The sequence below is a fragment of the Pelodiscus sinensis genome, chromosome 7 (assembly GCF_052426305.1).
Source record: "Pelodiscus sinensis isolate ZL-2025 chromosome 7, ASM5242630v1, whole genome shotgun sequence".
Taxonomy (NCBI): Eukaryota; Metazoa; Chordata; order Testudines; family Trionychidae; genus Pelodiscus; species Pelodiscus sinensis.
This window is the reverse complement of record NC_143058.1, coordinates 3,126,568-3,153,781: the sequence shown is the minus strand read 5'-3', so window position 1 is coordinate 3,153,781 and position 27,214 is coordinate 3,126,568. Positions and strand designations below refer to the sequence as shown.

The window sequence follows — 27,214 nt, the reverse complement described above, 5'->3', positions numbered from 1 at the left end:
GGGCGAGAGGAAACCGCCCCAGGCGGGGAAGGAAAACAGCGCGCAGCCTTTGCACCGGGCCCCACCTAGCACAGAGAGGGAAACTGAGGCACTGCAAGCTCCATGGCAGAGCCAAGAATGCGGCTCTCACCCCAGTGCTCCGACCACTGGACAGCGCTCCCTCCCCAGCTGCCAGTGCAGTTTCCCAATGTTCTTTTCTGCAGCAGCACAGAGGCCGTGAACCGCGGCCGGGAGACAAGGGCCTGGCTCACTTACCAGCTCAGCGGTGGCGGGGGGCGCACACGGGGTGGTCGCCTGCGAAGCAAACACACAAAGAGGCAGCGTTAAGAGTGTCCCAAGTCCCTGGCTGGGTCCCCCTCCGCCCCCTGCGCCCCGGGGTCTGTGGGAGCGAAAGCGGCCACGTTCACTCGGCACGGATCTGGCTCCCGCTTTGCACAGGCTCCCGAAATCAGAGCACGCGGCTGGAGGGACGCTGCAGTCAGCCCCCTCCGTCTCAGGTCCCTAATCCCGGCAGAGGCCCCCGGGGGACTCGCACGCCCCTCTGCGGACCCCCGACCCGGCCTTTGGTTAGCAGACCCATGCGCCGGATCCGTGGAGCTGTGACATGCAGGGGAATTCCTCCTGACCCCAGCCACTGGTGGGCCCTGAAGCATGGGGCTGGCTCCCTTCGCAACCCCACTGCAGCTCCCCCAGCATCCCAGTGACAGAGTCCAGAGCAGCCCCAGCTGTTCCTGTTCTCTGCCCGGGCCACGCAGCGCTCTGGGCTCAACCCACGCGCCCGGACCACGGCCTGGGCCTGGCAGGGAGTGGGCTGGCCCAAGGGGGCGAGTGGCGGTGCCCTGTCCAGCCGGGAGAGGAATCGATTTGCCCCCGGCGGAGGGGAGCAATAAGATTTCGACCCCCGCTCTGGGAGTACGGCGGGTCTTGTCGCTTTTAGCCAGTGGCTCCCAAACTTTTGTACTGGGGGGGGGGGGGGGCCTTTCCCACAGCCAGGCTCTGAGTCCAACCCCCCCCGAATTAAATGCACTTTTGTATGCATTTAACACCAGGGGGCAACTGCCGCCGTGAGCCCGGGGACAAGGCGGGGGGCGGCTTCCAGCCCTGAGCACGGCCCGGAGCACAGGGCTGCCCCCCCAGACCCCAAAGCTGCACGGAGCGCCTGACGCAGCACTCCGGCGGCAATGTAAAGGGCCCCGGGGCTGCAAGTCCCCCCTTTACCCCCCCTCCTTCTGTCTAATGCCATTATAAATGTCGGGTGGGGGGGGGAGGCTGCCAGCTGGCAACTCCTCCCCTCCCCCCGGAATAACCTCCCAATCCCCTGCCCCCAAGCAGCAGGCACTGGCTCAGGGCTCCGCTACCCCCGCGACAGGCATGGACAGACGGACGGACAGGCGGAAGGGCAGGCCACCGGCCGCAGGTCGTTCTGGTGGCTGACGCCGGAGAGGCTGAGGGTCCCGGTCCGAGCCCATGAATGGGACCCCGGATTTTTATTGCTGGCTCTGACGCTGACCTCTCTGGGCTCAGACGTGTCCCTTTCTCCGCCCCTGACTCGGTTTCCCCAGCTGCAGGTTGGGTGCAACGCTAGGGGGCGTTCGGTCTGTGCGCCAGGGGAGCGGTTAGGGGTAATCCTACCGAGAGCTCGTTTGCTGCGTTACGTAACGAGTCCGTTACTGCGGGAGGCTGCCCCTTGGCCCGAGGGGCGGGGTGTGCGGAAAGCGGGCCCTCCATTCTACCCCTCGAGCCGCTGGCACACAACGGGAAGGACCCTGTGTGAAGAGAGGCCTCGACCGTCAGCAACAGCCCTACTGCTGCACTGTCCTCTAAGGGCTGCTCTGTCACGTTGCTGAATTGGAGGAAAGCAGCCAGATCGCTGCTGCACCCCTAGGTGGGGGTGTTGGCCCCAGAAATTGGTGTGGGGGAGCCATGTGGGGTATTGAATGGGAGCTTGTTGTTTTCTGAGCCTGTGTACACTGTTTATGTGAGTATATAATGTCTGTGTGTGTAGATCTGTAATCTGTGTGGAAACTGAAGATTTCCCTGCATGTGGTTAAGCATTGGGCAGGGCTGAGCCTGTGGACATGCTAATTACCTGTGGGACAATGGTTCTCAATGGGCCAAAGACACACCCAAAGAATGGGGGCTGTCCTGAGAGCAGCCAGCAGGGAAGACAGAGAGGCTGAGGACCAGGTGACCTGCTACATACTGGAAGAGGCCAGGAAGGAGTATAAAGAGGCCATGTGGTCGATGCCATTTTGTTCTCAGCTCAGCACTTCATCCCAGAGGCAGCAGTGCAGGGATTGAAGAGCCCGGAAGACCTGTGAACCCATCCTGATCGTAGGATGTGCAATAAGGACTTTTAAACCAGCAGCTGCAACATCTCTGCTAGAGCCTGCATCGAGAACTGGGAGATTCGGTGCATGTAACGTACTGTACTTTAATAACCTTACTCTCAGGCTTTTCTTTCTTGTGATAATAAACCTTTAGATATAGATGCTAAAGGATTGGCCCAGCGTGATTTGTGGGTAAGGTCCAGAGGGTAAATTGACCAGGGATCTGTGGCTGGTTTCTTGGAACCGGACAGAACTTGTTCGGGGTAGGTGGGATTGGGTGCTAGGACCCCCCACCTGTGTATGAGGCCCGGGGCCATCTGGGGCACGGATATTGCTGGGGTGTCAGAGGGGTTTTGCTCGGGAGGCTTCAGGCAGGCAGCTGAAGCGCTCTGTGAGACTGGTGTGTGGCCTGTTTGGAGAGGTCGCCAGTCAGGGGGACTGTAAAGAGCCCCGGATTTGAGCAATTCGCCCTGAGCGGACGCCCTAAGCTGTGCCCAGACACGGCCCGGACCGTCACAGTGGCGTAGTCGGCAGGATCCACAGATCTTGGTCAATTGAGCTTTGGGATCAGGACCCTACGCTGTCTAAATTTGATTTTTGGTGTTGAGAGTTTGGTTGATTAAAGAGCCGCTGCGATGAACCCGGAATTATATGAGAGTCTGAGCAAAAGTGCTCTGAAGGATTTGTGCTTGGGGAGAGGCATTGCCTTTAGGAAAAGGGCCTCTAAACTAGATCTGGTAGTGCTGTTATTAACCAGAGATGTGGATGAAAAGGAGCAGAAGCAAGCCAAGGAGGCTGCTGAAAGAAGGCGGAAGGCAGATGAAGAAATTGCTAAGAGAAAGCAGGAGATGGATCGGGAACTTGAGATGAGAAAAGCAGAACATGCAGAGAGAATGGCAGAGTATGCAGAGAGAAGGGCAGAGCATGCAAAGAAGATGGCCCTAGCCAGGGAGGAAAATGCTAGACTTGACCTCCAGCTTAAGAGACTAAAAGAACAAGAGAGACTGTATCCTCCTGAGGGTTCGATGTGTAACTCTGTGGGTATGCGGTGTGCTTATGATATGGCAGACGTATTTTACCCAGCTGATGTGAGAACCCAACCCCAAAGCATGTGTAAATGCAAACCTTTTGTGTTACCTGTAGCTAGCAGGGAGGTTTGGGAAGGGGGTGCATGTGGGTATGAAAAGTTTCCTGGAGCTGGTCAGTCTCCCTGTAACCAAGGGGAAAGTGTCTCTACATGTGTGCCTGTGGCAGATGCCTGTGTGTCTGTGCAGGGGGGCAGTGAGCCTGTGGGTGAGGGCCCGTCTGATGCCTCAGAGGTGAGGCTGGAATCAGAACCAGGGCAGGAAGAGCCCAGAAGTCAGGGAAATGTTTCTCTGGGGCAGCCTGGAGTGGCTGGCCAGAGTGAAGTTTTAGTTGAGGAGTTGGTGGCTGGTGAGGTTTGTGGAATTGAACCTGCACAAGCTGAAAGTGATTTGTGTGAAGAAGCACAGTGTGTGCAAGCTGGCAATTTGGCTGGTGGAAGTAGCAGTGGGGCAGTAAAGGAAGCTGTCCCAGTGGCTAGCTATATGCCTGAGATTAGCCAGGGGTGTTGGGACAAGGGAGAAGCTGTCTCTGGTTGTCTGGCTGTGTGTGGGGAAGAGTTTCTTCCTATGTCCGCGGAAGGTGCCCCACAGCCTGTGAAGGCTGAGAGCAGTTTGGTTGTCCCAGAGTTGGGTCTGGATATGGCTAAGGCCCAGGAAGGGGGTGACCCAAGGTTTGTGTCTGCTGGGGAGAGGGATGAGGTGACTCAGGTAGAGTCAGTCAGTGTTTTACCAGAACCCCAGAGACCAGACAGTGGTGACCCTGATATTGTGCCTGATGCTGCTGTGTTGCTGGCAGAGGGGGGAGCTACTCGGTGGGAGCAGGGAGACCCCTTAGCCCGGGCACAAGGAGAGAATGAGGGTGTGTTAACTCTGGTGCCTAATGATGGTGTGGACGTTTACAGCCATCTAGAGAGCTGCACAGGGAGTGAAGATGCCTCTGACCCTGTCTCTTGTGGGTCTGTCTATGTGCCTGAGAGGGGATTGTCTGTGAATCCACCTGAGGGGCCAGAGATAACTCAGGGAGTAAGGGAAGTGGAGGAGGAATTGGTTGGGGCTCAGCAGGGCAATGCTACTGCAGAGCCAGGGAAGGGTGAACTGCCGCTTAAGGAAGCTCATAGGGAGGAGAGTCCTGGCAGTGCTTGTAGCAAGCAGTTTGCAGTAACTGAGAGAGGTGACGATGCCTGGCTTGGAGAAGGCATTCAGGAGAAAGCTCTGCCTGTAAAAGGCAGCAGCTTCTTGTGTGAGGCACTTGTTTTGGTGCCTGACAGACAGAATTTGTCTGTTAGCAGTGACTCCAATGACTTGGGTTTAGGGAAACCCAGTGTGGATGGTGGTGGAGAGGTCTCAGAGGGACTGAGGGTTGTTCCAGATGAAGCAGGAACAGCCGGAGAATTGGAGCAGGTGGTTAACCCAGTGACTGTGTGTGACCAGCTTGCTGGGAAGTCAGTGTGTGTGGGACAGGAGTGTTCCCAGGTGGATGAGGAGAGTGGGAACTTAGTGTCTCAGATTCAGGAGAAGGGCTGGGTAGCTAAGTATGCAGAGCAGAACAGCTGTGTGGTCACTCTCCCTAGGATGCAGGAGATGGCAGTTACGCTCCCATCTCTGGACACGGTGGACACTCATACTCAATCAGGGAAGCTGATATCTGGTTCCATGTGGAAACAGAGGTTGGAGGTGGACAGAGGAGAGACTTGGGAGTCTACAGCTTACTGCTGTTACCCCACTGAGTGGGGGAAGGGGGAGAATTCCAGGGCCATTGTGAGCCAGGGAGTCACACCCAGCCAGCCCTTTGTCTTGGTCAGGCCAGAGGTTTCAGGCCTGGAGCCCACAGGACAGGGAGGAAGGGTAGAACTTGCTTTGACAAAGAAGATTTGCAGTTTAAACCTGAAGGGCCAAAACTGCAATGGTGTGGGGCCAGAGAAGGAGCCTGACGGAGAATTTCAGTATACACCTGAGATAGGATTGTTCTTGTTACTGATGTTAATTCTTGTAACCAATGTGTTATTGTTGCAGAGAATTGTAACGGTATACAGTGTGCATGAGCTTATGAAAATACCATGTAATCTGTCTGGAGATGTACCAAACGACAGACGGTATGTAAGGGGACATTGTGATGTTGCTATTTCGTGGTTAACACTTGTAACTGGTCTTGGAACTTCTTACAGTACAAAAAGGGTTCCAGCCAGAAGGTCCTGTATAAGAAGGGAAACTGAGGCACACCACCATTTTGACGGGGGAGGCCTGTGATGCCCTCAGTGATGTTACTGGCATCACTTCCTGCATCAATTTTGCGTTGGGGGTGTCACGTTGCTGAATTGGAGGAAAGCAGCCAGATCGCTGCTGCACCCCTAGGTGGGGGTGTTGGCCCCAGAAATTGGTGTGAGGGGAGCCATGTGGGGTATTGAATGGGAGCTTGTTGTTTTCTGAGCCTGTGTACACTGTTTATGTGAGTATATAATGTCTGTGTGTGTAGATCTGTAATCTGTGTGGAAACTGAAGATTTCCCTGCATGTGGTTAAGCATTGGGCAGGGCTGAGCCTGTGGACATGCTAATTACCTGTGGAACAATGGTTCTCAATGGGCCAAAGACACACCCAAAGAATGGGGGCTGTCCTGAGAGCAGCCAGCAGGGAAGACAGAGAGGCTGAGGACCAGGTGACCTGCTACATACTGGAAGAGGCCAGGAAGGAGTATAAAGAGGCCATGTGGTCGATGCCATTTTGTTCTCAGCTCAGCACTTCATCCCAGAGGCAGCATTGCAGGGATTGAAGAGCCCGGAAGACCTGTGAACCCATCCTGATCGTAGGATGTGCAATAAGGACTTTTAAACCAGCAGCTGCAACATCTCTGCTAGAGCCTGCACCAAGAACTGGGAGATTCGGTGCATGTAACGTACTGTACTTTAATAACCTTACTCTCAGGCTTTTCTTTCTTGTGATAATAAACCTTTAGATATAGATGCTAAAGGATTGGCCCAGCGTGATTTGTGGGTAAGGTCCAGAGGGTAAATTGACCAGGGATCTGTGGCTGGTTTCTTGGAACCGGACAGAACTTGTTCGGGGTAGGTGGGATTGGGTGCTAGGACCCCCCACCTGTGTATGAGGCCCGGGGCCATCTGGGGCACGGATATTGCTGGGGTGTCAGAGGGGTTTTGCTCGGGAGGCTTCAGGCAGGCAGCTGAAGCGCTCTGTGAGACTGGTGTGTGGCCTGTTTGGAGAGGTCGCCAGTCAGGGGGACTGTAAAGAGCCCCGGATTTGAGCAATTCGCCCTGAGCGGACGCCCTAAGCTGTGCCCAGACACGGCCCGGACCGTCACATGCTCCCCAGAAGGTAACAGCCTACTACTGCTACTGGCCAGGGGAGTCGCTCCTTTCGCTCAATGACAGCGGCGCCGGCCCGTGGCCCCAGGTCGTTGTGCGAACTTGCGTTAAGCAGCGTGGAGGGAGCATTTCTGCAGGTACCAGCCCCAACAGCCAAGCGATTGGTCCAGGAATTATCGGAGCAAATTCCTGCCGATTTACCTGGGTCTCTGCTCCTATCCCTCCCTGTCCCAGCCCCGGTTTGCCAAAGGATGGGAGATGCCCGACCTCCGGCTGCCTGCCCTGCCGGCTCTGAGCTATCCAGCTCGCTCGACCCCTGGACCCCCGTATGTCTGGGGCCCGTCTCAACTTGGGCAGAGGAAAGCGATTTAGCAGCATCCAGCCCTGCCAGGCCTCTCGCATGGGCTCCCAAACCTCGGCCCAGCTGGACAGCAACGCTCCCGGTTCCCCGGGCGGTTTCCTTCCGTTCTGCTCCCGCCCCCGGCCTCCGTCTTCCCGGGCAGCTCAGAGACATCGTCCCGAAACTGCGCAGGGAACCATCCAGGCCCGTCCCCATCGCAGGGCCAGGGGCTCCCATGGACGCACCCACCCGAACCGTCCCTTGCCTGGGAACAAGGAGGGTGGCGGGAAAGCTTAGGGCTGGTTCTTGGTCACACGGGTGAGAATCCAACGTCCTCCCTCACTCTGCAGCCAGACGGGGTCTCTCTGGCCCTCAAGTCTGACTCCCGCCCGTGGCGTGAACGTAAGAACAGCCAGACGGGGCCAGGCCAAAGGTCCATCCAGCCCAGCGTCCTGTCTGCCCACAGTGGCCAGCGCCAGGTGCCCCAGAGGGAGGGAACCGAACAGGTAATGATCAAGCCATCTCTCTCCTGTATCCATCTCCCCCCTCTGACAAACAGAGGCCGGGGACCCCATTCCTTACCCAGCCTGGCTAATAGCCATTGATGGACTTAACCTCCACGAATTTACCTAGTTCTCTTTTAAACGCTGTTATAGTCCTAGCCTTCACAACCTCCTCCAGCAAGGAGTTCCACAGGTTGACTACACGCTGTGTGAAGAAGAACTTCCTTTTCTTTGTTTTAAACCTGCTGCCCATTACTTTCCTGTGGTGGCCCCTAGCTCTTCTATGATGGGAACAAGTCCATCACGTTTCCTTAGTCACTTTCTCCACCCCACTCATGATTTTATAGACCTCTCTCACATCCTTCTTTCTCAAGCCGTCACGCCGGGTCCACCAGGGCGGGTCCTCCACACCGAGCGCCAGCCCCCATTCAAAAAGGTTTCCACGGAAGGAGACTCTACCGCTCGCCTTTGGAGTTCCTGTCTGGGCCCGCTCCGAGACGGCGTTCTGAAGTGCAGGCCCCAGACGTAGACCAGACTCCGGTGAAGAGCGTCAGCCCTGCGGCCGACAAGAGGGGGAACTGTCCTCCTGCAGCTGGCTCTCCCCCTGCTGTGAACCCGGGCATGCCCCACTTGGAAACATGCCAAAGCAGCTGTTCCCAAACAATCGCTCCAAGGTGGACTCCGCTGGACCACAGGCCCATGATCTGGGGGAAGAGTCCATGCCGGGCTTATCCCTAGGGAATTACTCCAGAGTAGCTACTGCGGTAAATGTCGGAGCATAGACAAGGCCGTCAGACGTGGGCTGCCCAGCATGCCTGGCTGGTCCGACCGTTGCAACCAGAGAATCAGAGAGCACTAGAACGGGAGGACCCAGCACCATCTAGACCACCCCTGCCAGTGTCTGTCCAACCTGCTCTGAAATATCCCCAGGGATGGAGACTCCACAACCTCCCTGGGCAATTTATTCCAGTGTTTAACCACCTGACAGGAACTTTTTCCTAATGTCCAACCTAAACCTCCCTTGCTGCAGTTTAAGCCCCTTGCTCGTTCTATCCTCAGAGGCCAAGGGGAACAAGTTTTCTCCCTCCTCCTTGTAACACCCTTTTAGATACTTGAAAACCGCTCTCGTGTCCTGCTCTTTTCCAAACTAAACAAGCCCAATTCTTTCAGCCTCCCTCACCGCTCCTGTTCTCTAGACCTTGAATTGTTGTTGAAGCTCGTCTCTGGCCCCTCTCCAATTTCTCCACCTCCTTCCGGAGATGCGGTGCCCGGGACTGGACACAACCCTCCAGCCGAGGCCTGACCAGCGCAGGGCACGACGGAAGGACGACGTCTCGTGCCTTGCTCACCACACTGGCCTCGTGTTCTCACTCGCTTCTCCACAGAACCACTCTCCGCCCCCTGCCCCCTTCCCGGGACCCCCGTGTAACAGGCATATGGCCCCCATCACACTGCCAGGGGCCCTCCTCTCGCCGGGCAGGGCCGGGCTGCGTTGGCGGAAGATTCATCCGCAGGGACAAACCTTGGCGAGGGTGTTTGCCCCCTGGAGATGCTCCCTCCCGTAGGCTGAAAGGGCCGTGGGGGGCGGGGGAGGGAATCTCGCCCTGTACCCCACCCCCACGGCTCTGCCTGCCCGCTCATCCGTTGCCAGCGATCCGCCCCAAGCACGGAACAGGGAACGTTACGTCTCCTCGCCAAGCGCCCACCCCCAACTGGGTTATTTGCTCGTCCTCCCGGACCGCCCCGCCCATCGCTCACACGCAGGCCTGCCCTCGCGCCACGCTGGGAGGCCGCTAACCCCACGCCCTTCTGACGGGCACGCCCGGCTCCCCTCTCCGTGCGTGCGTGCCTGGCTCCGGCCTGGGGCTCCCACTCGAGCGGAGGAACGCTACCATAAAAGGGCCCGTTCTGCTGCCCTCCGGGGCTGGCGCCGATCCACCGAGCGCCTGGAATGTTCTGCTTGGACCGGCGCGGGCGGCGCGTTTTGGCTCCCGGGCGAGGGCTGTTTACACAGCGTCTCGAGGCGTCTGCATGGGGGGAACCGGCGTGGAGGGAGCTCCCTGCGGGAGACCCGGAGAGCGCCTGGCCGCTGGTTGGTCCAGGAGGACGGGGCAGCAGACCCGGCTCCTCTCCGGTGTATCGCAGGCCGGTCAGTTTCGCGCCCGCCGCATGCCTGCCAGCTGAGGGGGAGACCAAACCATTCTGGACTGAGCTGCGTCCCGGCGAAAGAGGAGCCACCTGGGTGCAGCTGACGCCCCATATCCCGCATGGCAGGGGGCACCCCCAAATGTAGCCACCCAGCGCGGGAGTCTGGGAACGGGGAGTCTCCTGCCCGCCCCAGCGCACGGTACCTGCCCAGCCCGAGGAAGGCAGGAAACCCCCCACACAGGGGACAGGCTCGGGTTCTCCCACCCTGGCCCCTCCGCAACCCTCGCGGCACCCTGGCCCACGCGCCCACCGGTGCCCCCGCAAGAGCCACAGCCCGGCCCTGGCGCAGCGCCACGGCAGTCGCTCCGGCTCCCCCCCCGCCCCCGGAGGCAGAGCCGAGCTGACGGAGAGCCGGCCCCACGGGGCAACGTGCCACGGAGCAGCACCCGGGGGCCGCGCTCAGCCTTGCTCCTTCCTCCTCCCCGCTCTTGTTTTTCACACGCTGCCTTTCCCTTCTATAGACTTTTCCCCTGGTCTTGGGGCAAAGGGACGAGGGGGAGGAGAAAACAGCATCACCAGCACGGCAAAGCCATCTCTCCCGCCCAGCGTCCAGCACCTGACGGCTGGCTGGAGACGCGGGGGAAGGAACCGAGCTCAGGGCCTGCCGCTCGCAGAGGGGCAACGTTCACGGAGCGGCTGTGGGGGTGGGAGACGCCCTCCCCCGCCGGCTGGGACGAGTGGGGAAGCCTCGTTAGCCTCGAGAGAGCAGCTCACCCATGCTAGAACATCTGTCCCTTATCAGGGGCGGGGCTGAGAACCTAGGCCCCGCCCACCCTCCACCCAAGGCCCCGCCCTCCTCTTCCTGCCTCACCCCCAAAGCTGGCTGGGGTGGGGGTTGGAAAGCCAGGGTTTGGGGTAGCTGGAGCGGGCAGGGCAGTCAGCTGGGTAGGACTCGGGGCTCTTCCAGCTGGGGGGGGGCAGGTGAAAATGGGTATCAAACTGTCGGGGTGGCCTTGCATCCCCCAGAAATGTGAGTGAGTCTTGCCCACATGCTCAGGGTTTAGCTGATCGCCATATTTGGGGTCGGGAAGGAATTTTCCTCCAGGGTAGATTGGCAGAGGCCCTGGAGGTTTTTCGCCTTCCTCTGTAGCATGGGGCACAGATCACAGCTGGAGGATTCTCTGCATCTTGGGGTCCTCAAACTATTTGAAGGCTTCAATATCTGAGATCTAGGGGAGAGGATTATTCTAAGAGGGGTGGGTGAGATTCTGTGGCCTGTACGGTGCAGGGGGTCAGACTAGATGATCAGAATGGTCCCTTCTGACCTTAAAGTCTCTGAGTCTATAAATGTGAGCAGCCCCCTGCCCAGGACATGGCGGGAGACCCAGCCCTGGCCCCAAACCGAGAGCTGGGTTTCCTGGCGGGCCAGGCTTCCAAAACACCTTCACGCGCCCTGCGTGCTTGAGATGCTTGCCGGACGGTTCCTTCGACTTCGCGCCTGCCTTTTCGCCGCGCGTTGATTTACATTTCAAGAGGAAAGTCTTTCCCAAGCCCCAAAAGACACCCCCTCCCCCCCCCCGCCCCGGCCCTTTGCTTTCCAAAATAGCAAAACATTTCAACAACTTCAAAACCTCTTTTCCAAAGCGGGGCAGTCAGCAAAACTCCCCCCTCCCCCGACCCCCCGCCCAAAAGTTCTGTTCTGACAAATCGGCATTTTCCAACGAAAGCCAGTTGCTCGCTACATTCCTCCCCCCCGCTCCCCGCCCTCCCCACGGCACTTGCAGACCACACTGGACGGCCACCAGCCAGGAGCGGGCCGAGAACTAGACGGCGCTTGAAGGGTGTGGCTAAAGGATGCTCTCCTTCCGCCGAAGCCAAAGATTGCGGATTTCGCGGGGGAGTTTGCAGGAGAGCTTGGGACCCAGCCGTGGGAAACTAGCTGATGAACGAGGAGGAGGAGGCTGCTTCTGGAATCTTCATTAAGGCGGCAACGCTAATTGGGACAGGCGTCTGCCACGCCAGAAGTGCAGCTGCTTCTGGGGGGGAGCGCACAACTGCGGTGGCAGGTAGTTGTTGCGTGTGAACTCTCCGCACTGGGTGCCAGAGACGTGGGGCTCGTGCACCTGCCTTGCACCGGGGCGGGGAGGTGGCTCGGACATCCACAGCCCCTCCCGCGCCCCGCAGGTTCCAGAGTGAATGGAAAGTGACATTTGCCCCCCGGTCCTGCGGAGAGCTGTTCCCCCCGCAGCCAGCCGGCCCACCTTCGCGGCAGCCTACTGGAGAACACAGAAGTCGTTCTCCCTCCCCGCTCCCCGTGTTTACATTCCTCGAAATCTCCGAATCTCAGCCCAGCCCCTCGTGTTGTGCCCCGTGCAGGAATGCGGAGCGCTACTCAGCCGCGACCCGGGGCAGCGCCTGCTTCTCTGGAAATCTCTCAACGCGGCGAATACGAGACGCTCCGTCCGGAGGCGCGGCGACGTTTGGGTTTCCCAAACAGGGATACTGCCGTAAATGTGATCGGAAGCTCGAAAAAGATATAGACGCGGGGAGTTTTCCTTCCCACTTCTTTCTCCAGGGCCTTTCCCTGCACGACAGCAGATACGCCGGTAAGGGAAACCCCGCCACACGATGGGTCGCGTGGCCGTGAGCGCCGTGCCGGTTAATTACACCATTCAGCCAATCAGGGCACAGGAGCACTGGCCCGTCACTTCCGGCGCTCGCCAACCTCCAGCGAATTGCAGCCCCGGGCCAGGATCGGTGGCGCCCGATGGGCTGAGCCAGGACAAGGCGCGGGGGAAATCGCGACTCGTTGCAAAGGGATCGGAGAAGCTGGTGGCGATCGCAGGACGAGCTTTCCCCCCGAGTGAAACGGGGCGTCCTAGGCCGGGGCGCCCTGCGCGGCTCTGCAAGGAGGTTTAAGCTCCGGGTTGTCAGCGGCGAGCGTGCAGAGAGCCAGCCCTGCCCTCGCTGTGCCTTACTCAGCAGCCTGCTTTGGCGCGCTCTGCCTTCGGGGCTGGGACGGGACGGTTCTGGGCGCCCGGAGACGAGTCTGGGTTACATGGCAGCCCTGCGGCAGGACGTGTTGTGGTTTTATAGCCTTCCTCTGAGCATCACGGTGACATGGCGCAGACCCAATGGGCCGGGCGCTGCACAGACACAGCCAGGGACAGGCCCTGCCCGGCTGGGATCAGGCCCCGTTGTGCCGGGCGCTGCACAGACACAGCGAGGGACAGGCCCTGCCCAGCTGGGATCAGGCCCCGTTGTGCCGGGCGCTGCACAGACACAGCCAGGGACAGGCCCTGCCCGGCTGGGATCAGGCCCCGTTGTGCTGGGCGCTGCACAGACCCAGCCAGGGACAGGCCCTGCCCGGCTGGGATCAGGCCCCGTTGTGCCGGGCGCTGCACAGACACAGCGAGGGACAGGCCCTGCCCAGCTGGGATCAGGCCCCGTTGTGCCGGGCGCTGCACAGACACAGCCAGGGACAGGCCTTGCCCGGCTGGGGTCAGGCCCCGTTGTGCCGGGCGCTGCACAGACCCAGCCAGGGACAGGCCCTGCCCGGCTGGGATCAGGCCCCGTTGTGCCGGGCGCTGCACAGACCCAGCCAGGGACAGGCCCTGCCCAGCTGGGATCAGGCCCCGTTGTGCCGGGCGCTGCACAGACACAGCCAGGGACAGGCCTTGCCCGGCTGGGATCAGGCCCCGTTGTGCCGGGCGCTGCACAGACACAGCGAGGGACAGGCCCTGCCCGGCTGGGATCAGGCCCCGTTGTGCCGGGCGCTGCACAGACCCAGCCAGGGACAGGCCCTGCCCGGCTGGGATCAGGCCCTGTTGTGCTGGGCGCTGCACAGACCCAGCAAGAGACAGGCCCTGCCCGGCTGGGATCAGGCCCTGTTGTGCTGGGCGCTGCACAGACCCAGCAAGAGACAGGCCTTGCCCGGCTGGGATCAGGCCCCGTTGTGCTGGGCGCTGCACAGACCCAGCCAGGGACAGGCCCTGCCCGGCTGGGATTAGGCCCCGTTGTGCCAGGTGTTGCACAGACACAGCCAGGGACAGGCCCTGCCCGGCTGGGATCAGGCCCCGTTGTGCCGGGCGCTGCACAGACACAGCCAGGGACAGGCCCTGCCCGGCTGGGATCAGGCCCCGTTGTGCCGGGCGCTGCACAGACACAGCGAGGGACAGGCCCTGCCCGGCTGGGATCAGGCCCCGTTGTGCTGGGCGCTGCACAGACACAGCCAGGGACAGGCCCTGCCCGGCTGGGATCAGGCCCCGTTGTGCCGGGCGCTGCACAGACCCAGTGAGGGACAAGCCCTGCCCGGCTGGGATCAGGCCCCGTTGTGCCGGGCGCTGCACAGACCCAGCGAGGGACAGGCCCTGCCCGGCTGGGATTAGGCCCCGTTGTGCCGGGCGCTGCACAGACCCAGCGAGGGACAGGCCCTGCCCGGCTGGGATCAGGCCCCGTTGTGCCGGGCGCTGCACAGACCCAGCCAGGGACAGGCCCTGCCCGGCTGGGATCAGGCCCCGTTGTGCCAGGTGTTGCACAGACACAGCCAGGGACAGGCCCTGCCCGGCTGGGATCAGGCCCCGTTGTGCCGGGCGCTGCACAGACACAGCCAGGGACAGGCCCTGCCCGGCTGGGATCAGGCCCCGTTGTGCCGGGCGCTGCACAGACACAGCCAGGGACAGGCCCTGCCCGGCTGGGGTCAGGCCCCGTTGTGCCGGGCGCTGCAGGGACCCAGTGAGGGACAAGCCCTGCCCGGCTGGGGTCAGGGTCCCGTCGTACCGGGCGCTGCCCCGACACAGACAAGCCCTGCCTTGAAGAGCTCATAGCCCAAATTGACCCAACAATGATGAGAGGAGAAACTGAGGCACACAAGGGGGGAGGGATCTTGCTGTGCTGCGACCATAGATAGTCAGCTGTAGAGCCAGGAATCACACCCCGCTCTCTTGCCTCTCGGTTTAGTGCTCCGCCCACTGGACCACACTGTGCCAGGTGCTGCCCTGGAGGGCGGCTCTCTCTGTTCGCTGGAATTTTTTCCCCTCTCTGCTTCATTTCCCCCATTTTTTCCTCTGGGTTTTTCCACCCCCGGCCCTCTCCTATTTCCACAGACCCTCTCCCGCGGAGCCCCGTGTGCTGACGTCGCAGCCAAATGCGCTAAGTGCGGCACCTAAGGGTTTGCCGGCGTGGTGGCCCTTCAGGGCTGCACCTGCCCGTTTGAGCATCTCTCGAGAGGGCCGCCTCCCGCCGGCCCCAGCGTGCAGCCCTCGGGGCCGGGGTTAGCCTTCCCCCGCTGGTGCAGCGCCTGGCACCTCTGCGCGGCCTGAAAGCAGCCGGCGGGGGGTCGCGTCACCCGGGGGCCACCCAGAAACAGCCCCCGTTGGCCTCGGGCGCTTCCTCGATCCGCGGAGTCAGCCCCAAACGGGGCCACTCGTCTCTCCCGCCAGCCGCGCTCGAGGAAGCCCCAACGCGAAGTCCCGTCGATTCCGCTCCGCTGAGGACTAGGGGCTCGGTGCTTCCCGGCGGGGATGTGAACCGGCACACGCCAGCAGGAACGTTCCTGGGACCTGAACTCGGCAGGGACGCCCCCCCGCTACCTGGGCGGACAAGCCCGCGGAGGCGAGGGGAGCCGGGGGAGGCGCTAGCCCCCTGGCTCTCGGGAGGGATCGCACGCCGCACAGCCGGCACCGGCTCGGGGTGCCCGTCCCAGCTCCCGGGCACGGCAGGGGATGCAGGGAAACAGCAAAGATTTATCCCCGCACCCCCCCTCCCTCCTTCCCCCAGCTGCGCTGCAGGAAGGCAGCGGGGCCTTTTCCAGCCGGGCCGGGACGCTGGCCCGCAGCCCAGCCCGAGGCGGCCTGGCCGGGAGGGGATTGTTTAGGCCCATCTCTGACGCACGTTCCTTCCTTTTCCACCGGCTCCCACCAACACCCCTGGCTGCCGGAGCCCAGGCCGGGGGCAGGGCCGCGCCCGGAGGGAGGGAAGGGGGCTGACGCGGAGTGCCCCCCGAGATCGCTGCTCCCGAAGCCCCGAGGGGAGCCGGCGCCCACCTTTCGGCACAGCGGGCTGAGCAGCGCGGCCGCGACGCTTATTTCCAAGTCCCGCCGCAGGGCAGAGCCGGGCTTCGGGAGCCGCGGCGAGGCAGGGCCGCTCGGAGGCCAGTCCCTCCCGCCGCTCGGCTACCGTGGGGGCGCAGAGTTTGGGATGCCCCCCGGACGGGTGCGGCAGGCTAATCCGTGCCCACAACCGGCCAGCTGGCACAGCGAGGGGCGGTCTCGGTTCTCCCCTTTTTTCGGGTGGGGCAGGTCAGCTGTCTGCCGCCCACGCCTCCCCGGAGCATCCAGGGCCCTATGCCCCTCCTCAGCCACATGGCAGAGGCCGAGGCCAGCTGGTGCATGGGGGTTTCTCCTCTGCTCCTGACAGCCCTCCCCTCCTCCCCGGCACCTGGTGGAGACAATGCCAGCCCCTGCCCAGCGCGCCGGAGCCTTCCTGGTGTAGGGTAACAGCCTCGCTCCAGGGGTTCCCAGCAGAACCCCATGTGATGGCACACCCTCGACGGTGCCACGTACCAGCACGTGCCGGCGATGCCCCTCTGCACGGGTACTGCCCCGACGGGACAGTCTCTGCGAGGACGGTTACGTGGGGACAAGCCGGACATCGGACATGGGAAGACGCCGAAACCGGGCAGGGGACATTGGAAGCTGCCTGGGCACCCAGTGATGGATTGAAAAGTAGCCGTCCTTCTACCAAGGCAATCGCAGAGAGAGGGAGACTGTGGAACGGGCCTTCATCTGCAAATGGGACCCAGCGTCCCTGGGCCTGAGCTAAGCCATGGACCAGCCGGCCCATTACACATCCAGCCTTCCTTACATTCAACCCCTCATTGACATGGAGAGCCAGGGCTGGCAACTTCCCACCCACTCAAGTAGCCTCGTGAGCACCGCCCCGGCGATTGACGGGTACTTCGCTTTCGCTCTCCCTTCTTTTTCAGGTCTATCTTCTGGGCCCCCCTTTTCTCCCCACTCGGCTCATCTGAGGACGTGGGTTTTGCCCAGGAACGCTCACGACGCTATCGATTTGTTAGTCGCCAAGGCTACGTCGACCCCGCAGCCTCTGTCGGCGGAGACAATGCGAACGAAGCGCTCGGTGGCCTCCCTCCCGCGCGCGTGTGCGTCGTCTCTTCCGAGCGGGGTGGCGCAGTGGAGACGGGGCCGTTTTGCGCCAAAAAAAAAACTTTTGCGCAAGATCCCTTATCCCTCCAAAAAGCAGGTGGCCCGGATCTTGCGCCAAAGGGGATTTTGCCCCATTTACACTGCAGTGCAGACGTAGCCTAAAGTGCCACTGGGCTCCTGGTGGCATTTTAAGCGACAGACTAATCCGGCCGCCCCGCAGAGTCTCCCGTGACTATGGGCGACGCTGTCCCAGCTCCCCAGGTGGGAGCCGACACTCCCCTTTGCTCAGCATTACTCCGGTTCATTTCGCTTTCGGGCGGGGGCTGCGCATGGGAGATCAGCCCCTCCCAGCTGGACCGCGAGCTCAGACAGACGGACGAGCAGCCATCGGCCGCCTGCCCTCCTCCGTCAAGCCCGCGCCCCTTGGCGTCCGTCGCGCGTCTCCCGTTCGTCCGCGCCCTGCTCGGAGGGAGATCCGGGCCTGTCGAGGGCTCTCCCGTCCAGCCGTGAAAGGCACAGCAAGAGCCGGACGCGGCAGCCCCACAAACCCCAGCTTCCGAGCAGGGAGAGCGACCGACGCCGGGAATAGACTCGCCGGGCCGTGGCGGGTTCTCCGTCGCTCAACGGCTCCGGCATGCACAAGGCAGGGGTGCGGCTAATGCAGCAGAGACCCCAGTCTCCTGCCTCCTCCAGGCTGTGCCCGACACGGGTGCGTGAAAGCAGGACGCCTGGACGGCGCATGCCCGCTGGCCGGTAGATGCGGCACGGCGGTAGCCACCGCAGTGGGGAGACGGGATGGGAAGGGGCAAGGACGGCCGGAGGGGCAGCCTGGGCGCTTGCAGCCGGCGCTCCATGCAGAGTCCGGCCGTGCCCGTCGCCAGGGGGTCTGCCCACGCTGCGCCATGGGGCTGGCTGGGGGGCTGGCGTACGGCAGCACGTGCACCGGAGGCGGCTGGCTCTAGCAACCCCGGGTGCAAAGGGGCGGAGGTGACTGGCCAGCCCGCCTGGCACGCCAAGGAACCGCGGCCACCAGCCCACGCTGCTTCCCCGGCGTCACACCCACAGCCCCGAAAGTGGAGCAGGCGGAGCCCGGCCCCTGGGGAGCAGCGGGCGAGAGCAGACAGGCGGGGAGACTCCGGGGTGGCGCAAGGCCACGGGGGCAGCAGGAAAGGCAGACGGGCACCCAGGTCCGGCAGGAGGCAGGAGAGCGGCCCTGGCAGGGGCGGACAGGAGCTGGCACAGGAGGGGGAGGGGCAACGGGGATGCCAAGGGGCCGAGTGATGACGGGGCAAAGTAGGAAGCAGCTGTGAAGGGAAGGTCGGGGGGACTCCTGGCCGATGCCCCCTCCCTGTAAATGAAGGGGGCACGTCTCTGCTGGCGCACCTGGGCGGATACCCCCCCCCCCACCCTGACCACGCAGAAAGCCCCTTTCCCTTCCCCCTTCCAGGAACCCCCCTCACACACCTCTGTGCATGCCGGCCCCTCGCACTTTCCGTGCATGCCGGCCCCTCGCACTCTTCTGTGCATGCCGGCCCCTCGCACTTTCCGTGCATGCCGGCCCCTCGCACTCTTCTGTGCATGCCGGCCCCTCGCACTTTCTGTGCATGCCGGCCCCTCGCACTTTCCGTGCATGCCGGCCCCTCGCACTTTCTGTGCATGCTGGACCCTCGCACTCTTCTGTGCATGCTGGACCCTCGCACTTTCTGTGCATGCCGGCCCCTCGCACTTTCCGTGCATGCTGGACCCTCACACTCTTCTGTGCATGCCGGCCCCTCGCACTTTCTGTGCATGCTGGACCCTTGCACTCTTCTGTGCATGCCGGCCCCTCGCACTTTCCGTGCATGCTGGACCCTCGCACTCTTCTGTGCATGCCAGCCCCTCGCACTTTCCGTGCATGCTGGACCCTCGCACTTTCTATGCATGCCGGCCCCTCGCACTTTCTGTGCATGCTGGCCCCTTGCACTCTTCTGTACATGCCGGCCCCTCGCACTTTCAGTGCATGTTGGCCCCTTGCACTCTTCTGTGCATGGCGACCCCTCACACTGCTCCGTGCATGCTGGCCGCTTGCACTGCTCTGCGCATGCCGGCCCCTCGTACATCTCCGTGCACGCCAGCCCCTCGCACTCCTCTATGCATGCTGGCACCTCGCACACTTCCGGCATGCCAGCCACTCGCACTCCTCCATGCATGCCGGCCCCTCGCACACCTCCGTGCATGCTGGCACCTCGCACACCTCCGTGCATGCCGGCCCCTCACACACTTCCGTACACGCCAGCCACTTGCACTCCTCCGTGCATGCTGGCCCCTCGCACACTTCCGGCATGCCAGCCACTCGCACTGCTCCGTGCATGCTAGTCCCTTGCACTCCTCCGTGCATGCCGGCCCCTCGCACACCTCCGTGCATGCTGGCACCTCGCACACTCCGTGCATGCCGGCCCCTCACACACTTCCGTGCACGCCAGCCACTTGCACTCCTCCGTGCATGCTGGCACCTTGCACACCTCTGTGTCCCCCCCAGTCCCCCCCCCCAAAAAAATTCCTAACTGTCAGGGTGGTCAAATATTGGAATAAATTGCCAAGGGAGGTGGTGGAATCTCCCTCTCTGGAGATATTTAAGAACAGGTTAGATAGACATCTGTCAGGGATGGTGTAGACGGAGCTTGGTCCTGCCTTGAGGGCGGGGGGCTGGACTCGATGACCTCTCGAGGTCCCTTCCAGTCCTAGGATTCTATGATTCTATGCCGGCCCCTCACACTGCTCCGTGCATGCCGGCCCCTCACACCACTCCATACCCCACATGCTCTGCACCAGCCACGGCCACTGGACTGGGCAGAGACCCCGTCTTCTGCTAACCAAGAACCCTCCCCCAGGTTTCTCCGCACGGCTGGTCTCATCCTGCAAACGGGAACCTGCTTGTGATGGAGCAACTGGGCAGGGGTAGGCCCGACACCCCCTGCCGGCCCCCCGCTGCACCGGGATGGGCAGCTGCCCTGGCCCACCACGCGGTGGCCTTCGGGCATCAGAAGAGACGGAGGGGACGGCGGTTGGGGCTCCTAAACAGAGCGGCGGGGGCTGGAGCAGGCCATGGCTCAGGGAGAGGCCACCGTCACCGCGCCCAGCGCCCAGACGAGCAGCACCCCCGCCACCCTCCGGGGGCCTCCCAACGCAGGCAGCTCTTGTCATGGGCTGTCGGGCCAGGCGCCCAGCTGGCCCCTGCGCTGCGCCGGCCAGCGAGCGCCTGCTGCAGCCTCCATCCTGCACGCAGGGGCGGTCGCCGCGGCTTGGCATTGGCAAAGGCGCAGAAAAGGGCAACACGAACGAGGAGGGCGCTGGACCGGCTGCCGCAGGAAGAGAGACGGCAAAGACAGGGACGTTTCAGCGGCGCAAAGAGGGGAGGAGAAGACGGGGGAGGAGAAAGGGAATCAGGAAAAGTGAGGGACTTGTTCCCAGAGCATAAGAACTCGGGGTCACCCAATGAAATGAACAGGCAGCAGGTTTAAAACAAACCCAAGGAAGTATTTCTTCACGTAGCGCACAGTTAACCTGTGGAACTCCTCGCCAGGGGATGTGGTGAAGGCCAGGACTTTAAAAAGAGCTAGATAGATTCCTGGAGGTTAGGTCCATCAATGGCGATTAGTCAGGATTGGGGGGGCCGTGTCCCTGGCCTCTGTTTGTCAGAAGCCGGGAATGGACGACAGAGGAGAGGTCAATTGACGGTTCCCTGTTGTGTTCCCTCCCTCTGGGGCACCTGCCACGTTCCCCCTGGGGCGACATGGCATGCCGGCTGGGAGGCCCAGAGACACCGCCCCAGGGCGCAGAGGTGGGCTACAGCTGCAGAGGGGCGCCGGGGACGGAGAAGTGAGGGGCTGGCCCGGCCAGCGGGAGGGATCTCGCACGCACAAACCCAGCGCTGCAAGCCGGCCTTGTGCTATTTTTAAACTCAAACCTCCGGGGCTTGCCCCAGGGAGCAGTAACTAGGAACAGACTCTGCCTCCACCTCCCCCTCCCCCATCTCTCCGGAGCCAGCCCCGGCCAAGAAAGTTAATGACCACACCGGCAGCCAGGCGCTTAATGCCTGTTCTCAAGGAGGCCTGGGAGAGCGGTTCGAGTGGGATAATCCCAGCGGCTGGGAACAACGGGGGTCAGGCCGGGAGGGGGCACGGGGGAGGGGCTTGCTTTGCAGCTGAACACACAAAGCCGGCCCGGGTAAAATTCACACCGGCTCCGTGCATGGCCGAGGCCCCCCCCCCCCACTGCTGAGTGCCCCTGGGGACTACCAATGTCCCCTCTAATCTTTGCCATCCACGTGCGGAATAATTTTTCAACGTGCACCGAGACGCGGGCCCATGTGCACCACCAACAGAAACACCAACTTAGCGGGGGGCGTGCTGCTCACCGGCCGGGCAGCATGTGAATCTCCCCACACACACGGCTCACAGGGAACTCCCCCGGGGGCCCGGGAGAGGAGAGAGACCGGCACGGCGAGGGTTACACTGAGATGGGTGGCGAGTCCGGCTGATGCTACGGATGGGGGAGCAGTGCCAGGTCTCTGGGCACCGGCTGCATGGGAGAGGCCGCGTCTGGGCACCCGCGCCAGGCTGCGCTTTGCAAGGGAAGGGGATTAGGGTCTGGCTTCCTTTGGCAGCGTGAAATCAACAAAGCCCTGCCGGGTTCCCACTGTCCAAGAGGCTGACAGCATCCCCAGATGTTGTGCTCCCCCCGCCCTGCCTGCTTCCCCCCCCCCCCCCCCGGGAAGGTCAAGCGGCCAGGGAGACAAAGCCACCCAGAGGAAGCGGGTCCTCCCAGCTGCTAACCCTGGGACCCGGAAGGACGGAGGCTGAGAAACCCCAGAGGAGCCAAACCGCAGAGAGAAGAACGTACGGGTGGGGGGAAAAGCCGCCCGCCGGCCTCCCGTGTGCTCCCGGCCTGGAGATCAGGGTGGGATATCCCTGTCCCCTCCCCGCCACTGCGATGTGAACCTTTTCCCCGGCCCGACTCCCCGCATGGGGAACGTATTTCCCTGCATGGCCCAGGCGCCTCTGTCAAATCCGGATCGGGCGTCATCTGCCCCAGGGACCTTCCCCCGAGGAGCAGCCGGCCCAGCCCCCCAGAGCCCTCCCCTGTTCCTCTCCGCGCTGGAACACAGCCACCCCCCCAGAGACCGTGTACCCCCCCCCCCATCACCACGACGCAGACCCGGCGCCAAACCACTGCCACCGAACTCCCTTGCCCCCGCGGGCTGGAGCGAGCCACGGCGCGGGGAGTCATGGGAGGCTCTTACAGAGAGAGGCAGCATTGCCCAATGGGTAGAGCACAGGAGACTCATGTTCTGTTCCCACCTGCTGGGGACGTCGGGGTCCCGTGCCTCAGTTTCCCTCCCACCCTTTCTCCCTCTTGTAAGCTCTTCGGGGCAGGCGGCTCAGGCGCCTAACTCCCATCAACTGTCAATGGACGGTTGGCTCCGAAGTGCCTAAATCCCATCGGAAACGGATAGCTAGGCTCCCAACCCAGTGGGGCATTCCCACGCCGCATGCCGCGGCCCCTCCATACCGTTACCAATCTGGCTGTTCCGCCACGGTCGGCGCCCTGCCCTGTAGCGGCAGGAGAGCCTAGGACGAGACCGGGGCGTGGGGCTTTGCCAAAGGGAATCAGGATCCTTGGATCCAGTGTGAGCCTCCTGTGACTTCCATGGGACGTCGGTGCCTAAATTCCTTGGAGACCCCGGCTCCTGGGCAATCGCTCGGCACCGGGAGCGGAAGGGCCCCGAATGGGCAGGGAGCCGGCGGAGGGTTGCACAATCCGCCCGCAGGCCAAGCGGCAGGGGACCCGCATGTTCCAAATGCCCGGGGACGGCGCTGTACTCTTCCAGGGAAACTGAGGCACTGCTGTGACGGCGGGCGCTCGGTGGGGCTGTTTCCTTGCTCCCAGCGCCGGGAACGCACTGTGGTTTGGAGGGGTGGGGCTGGCGGCAGAGCTCACAGGCCAGGACGGCCCCCACTTCCGGCTGGAAGTGCCGTGCTCAGAGGCTCCATCCTGGAGACAGAGGGACCTGTCTGGGGCTCCCCGGAGCCCACCACGCAGTCCCCCCACACCCAGCGAGCCAGGCGACCCTGCCGACACCCCATCCCAGGCTGAGTCTATACAGGGAAGGGTTGGCAACAAAAGGGCTAACGACTTGCACAAGGGAAAACCGGTCACATCGGTTTTTCTGCCTCCCATTGTCCACGTTTCCTGGCCACCTGGCTCGCGCCCCTGTTGACGGATAGAGCAAAGCAGTGTGGGGGCTGATCCCTGCGTTCCTCGGGATTCCCTCTGCGTTCTCCCACCACCTCCTCAGCTGCTGGGAGCAGCATCATGAGTCGCTCTGGGAGCTCTCCGTGCTGAGGGACGTCAAAGCAGCATGGCCGTCTCCCTGGCCCTCCCCCTGCCACAGCCGCCTGCCTGCCGCTGTGCTCCTAGCCGGGCAGAACAGGAGCATCCCAATGATTTGCTTAGTGTGTTCACTCAGCAGCCGGATACTTCCCAGAGCTGTGAGGGGGGGAGGGGCGCAGGCCTGCAGGGCAGCAGAGATCACAGAACACTGAGCCGAGCCATCAGGGCAGGCCTGGTGGGACACTGGCCGAAGCCAGTTCTCTGGACAAACCAACAGCAGAGCCTACCCTGGCTCTGGGAGGGGAAAAGGTTAGGACCTCAGTTTTTTGTCGCCCACACGGGGTGTTTTTTGGGCCGGAAGTCGCTCGGCAGTGTGAACGCTCTCCCCGGCCTGTGGACCCAAGGCAGCTTTCGGCGCCACGATGGGGACAAGGCTAAGAGCGAGCCAGGCTGGAGGCGCGTGCAACAGCAGGGAAACAATTCGCCGAGACACACCCAGTTCACACGGGCCTGGGGCCCACACCCATGAGCTGCTGGAGAAGGTGAAAAGTCAATACCTGGCGCAATCCCATGCCCTCCCGAAAACTCTCCATTGGCTTTGCCCTCCTCCATCAACCCCCTCCAGCGCCCGCCCCTCCCCGCCAGGCTGATGACGACAACCCAAAGCAGAACCGAAAGGAAGAGGTTTCTTCTCGAGCAAGTCACCCTTTCTCCAGAACTGCTCTTTCCACGCACCCCTGGGGCACCCGGCTCGGGGAATCAGCAGCCTGGTTCGACCCAAAGCACCTCCAGGGGCGAGCGACCGCGATCCCGATTCTCCCCTGCCACCATTCTGGCTGCTAGTGCTTTGCACGGGGGGAATCGTGCCGTGCCGTGCAAGGCAGAGGACTAAACCGACAGGCCTTCTCCCAGGCGGCTGCCCGGGACTCCGCACAGCGCTCGTTAACTCTGCAGTCTCTGTCCTCTCTCAACCGCTTCCCCGGCCGGAGCAGAGCGCGAGCTCGGCGGCACACAACGGGGGAACGACACAGCAGAAAGGAAGAAACCGTCAGATCGTACCCTGCGTAAGCCACACTAGTGACCAAGGGCCTACGGAAAAACCTCTCACAGGCAGGAAGACGGAAGAGAGGCCAGCAGGTGGGGCGAGTCTCCCTGTCCCAGAGCACGAGAGCCAGGGCGAGGCACCGGATGGAGAGATCCAAAAGGAAATGCTTTTTCACACCATGTGGGATTAGCCGGTGGAACTCACTGCTGCAGGAAGTCAGCAAGGCCAAGAACGTAACACGATTCAAGGAGGGACTGCACGGCCACACGGAGCACCGACCTCGTCCGACCCGCTGTGGAAGGGCTATTAAACTGGCCGTTCCCGGGCTTGACACCACCTCCCCCTTTCAGAGAGCAGGATCAGCCCTGATAGAGGGATAGGTTATCTCCTCTCCGCTCCTGGGTAGGGATGCAGTAGTGTAGCCGATTAACGATTAGCCGATAAGCAAAAGCGTATCGGTTAACGCTCTAGACGACACGCGTTTCCCCCCAGTGCCCCACCAGTATATTTTTCAGCAGGCTGGCCAGCAGCCTGGCTCAGTCCTGGCTCGCGCCGGGTCTGGGACCTACCCCCGCTGCGGCTCTGCATTTCAAGCGTATTAGGAGCCAGGCAGCCCGGCTCGGTGTTGGCTTGAACTGGTCCAGGGGCTCAGCCCCCACCCTCCCCACCCCCCCAGACAGGGGCTGCTGCCACCCTGCACTGCTGCTTCTGCAGCTAGTTTTTAAACCAGCTCCCCTCACAGACCAGCTCCCGCCTGGCACCCGGCGCTGCTGCCTCGGATCCAGAGGCAACGGTGCGGAGTGGCCGGGGGCTCCCCAGGGTGGGGCTGGAGCGCACCGGCTGCCAGCCCCACCCCCGGGGCTATAGAAGCGTCAAGTAACTGATAACCATTCAGGAGATTACTCGACTATTCGATTCACCCCTTCCTCTAGCGCTGGTCACTGTCAGAGCAAGAGGGATGGCGAGGAAAGAGGCAGCGTGGCCCAATGGGTAGAGCAAGGCAGGGCGAATGTGAGTTCTCTTCATGCCTCTGCTGGCTCGCTCTCTGGTTCCCCGCCCACCCTTTGTCAGCGTAAGCTGCCAGCCCAGGTCCCTCGCCGGGTTTCCGGACAGCACGGTGGGGAGCTGCTCTCGGCCGGGTTTGCCAGGGCTGCCAATTCTCACAAGGGAATGAGCCCAAAGGAAACTGAGGCACGGGGAACGGTGGGTGACTGCCAGGAAAAACAGCCCCAGCGGGACAGGCAGTTCAGCAGTGAAACGTTGCCATTTGACGTTTAACCGGCCAACGATTGAAACGCGTTTTCCTCGCCCGAGTCCTGGGTTCCACACGGCCCGCGCTGGCCGCCCTGCCCCGCCCCTCGGCAAAGTCGCGATTGGCTCGCTGCTAAAACTGCGCACGCTTTGTCTACGTCCGACAGGTCCGGACCGACGCGCCCCTCCCACCCGATTTCAGGTGAGAACACGGAGACGGCGACCCATCGCCCCTGCCCCTGCCCCGCTCGCTGGGGAGAACAGACCCACCGAGCCCCACCTACTCTGTGGGGAACCCCTTCCTGGGGCCAGCCGGAGCACCTAGACCGACGGCCACCCGCTGGTCCCACAGGCGAGGGGCTGGATGGACAGACCGTCCCTGTCCCGAGGGGCTGGATGGACAGACCGTCCCTGTCCCGAGGGGCTGGATGGACAGACCGCCCCTGTCCCGAGGGGCTGGATGGACAGACCGTCCCTGTCCCCAGGGGCTGAGGTGCTCCCAGTTCTGGCACACAGACCTCCCCCGTCCCACTGCCTCGCCCATCGGCTCTCCCCGTCTCCTTCCCACACCGGAATGCTGCCCCCTTTATTAAGGGCTCCTCCCCGGAGCCCCTCCGCCTCCCGTCCCTCCCGCTCGCTCTCTGGGGTCCTGACCGGAGGCTGCGGGATCTGACCCCAGCGCTCTCCGCGGGCCCTGCGGTGACAGCTCCCCACGGCACATGCTCGGGCGGCGTGTTTCAAAGCTGCTTGGCTTCTCTGCCAGCCCAGCCAAGGGCCCCGGAGGGCAGAACCGGGCCCCGCTGGCCCCGCGAGGGTCGCCAGGGCGGAGATCCTGCCGGAGGGACCCCGCGTGGGACAAGCCAGCCCCCCCTTCCAAGGCTGCGGCCGCTGGGCGGGACGGTTCTCTGGGCCTCATCCCGTGGGAACGTTCACGGCCCGCAGGGCAGACGAGTTGCACCAGCTCCACGACACCGCGACGGAGCGGGCCCCTGCCTGGACATTCACGGCCGCCTGAGCCCGTTCCTGACCGACTCCAGCGAACCCGACAGGAGCCAGGGCCGCTCCACGACCAGCATGCCCGCGGCTTTCGCGGCCATGTGGGTTTGCCGTGGCGCCGCGTCTCGCGTCGGCGCCGCGCTGCGGGTGGACCCGGCCCCGGGGGCTACTGGGGGTAAGCAGGTGGCTCGGACGCTGCTTCGTCTCCCGACCGCGCGGACCCGGAGCGAGCAGGAGGCAGCGGTCCGAGAAGGCCGCACGCTGCCCGTTTCGGACTCCAGCCGCCGCTCCCTCCTCGGGGCTGTTGGCAGGGCTCCGAGCACAGCTGGGACCGGAGCGTTGCTGCTCAACGTCTCCGCTCCAAGGCCTAAAAAGGCAACGTTCCCGAGGCGCCGGGGCAGGCCTGAGCCCACTGTGCCGAGGGTTGGCTCCGGCCCACGGGCTCCCGCCAGCAGCAGCCCTCCCGGCCTGGCCCTGCCGTCCGCCTCGGCGCTTCCTCCCGCCCAGAACTAGCCCGTGCCCAGGAATGCGCCCGGCTCCAAGCAGTGTTCCTGCGCTCCCGCCGCGTGGCAGGGCCACCGCCCCTCTCCCCACAGGGCCACCGCCCCTCCGCCCCCAGGGGAGTTTAGACCGCAAAGCACAGCACTTCCCCTGCAGGT

At 62.8% G+C, this 27,214-nt stretch overlaps 1 protein-coding gene across 11 annotated transcripts in view; it reads right to left on the bottom strand.

Moving 5' to 3' along the window:
• Positions 1-27,214, bottom strand: part of TNS1 (tensin 1) — a 251,173-nt gene that overhangs the window by 124,931 nt on the left and 99,028 nt on the right. For all 11 annotated transcript variants that reach the window (XM_075932996.2, XM_089779632.1, XM_089779629.1 and 8 more), the window contains one exon: positions 256-294. In XM_075932996.2, the coding sequence (XP_075789111.2) occupies positions 256-294 (39 nt within the window). The remainder of the gene's footprint in view (positions 1-255; positions 295-27,214) is intronic.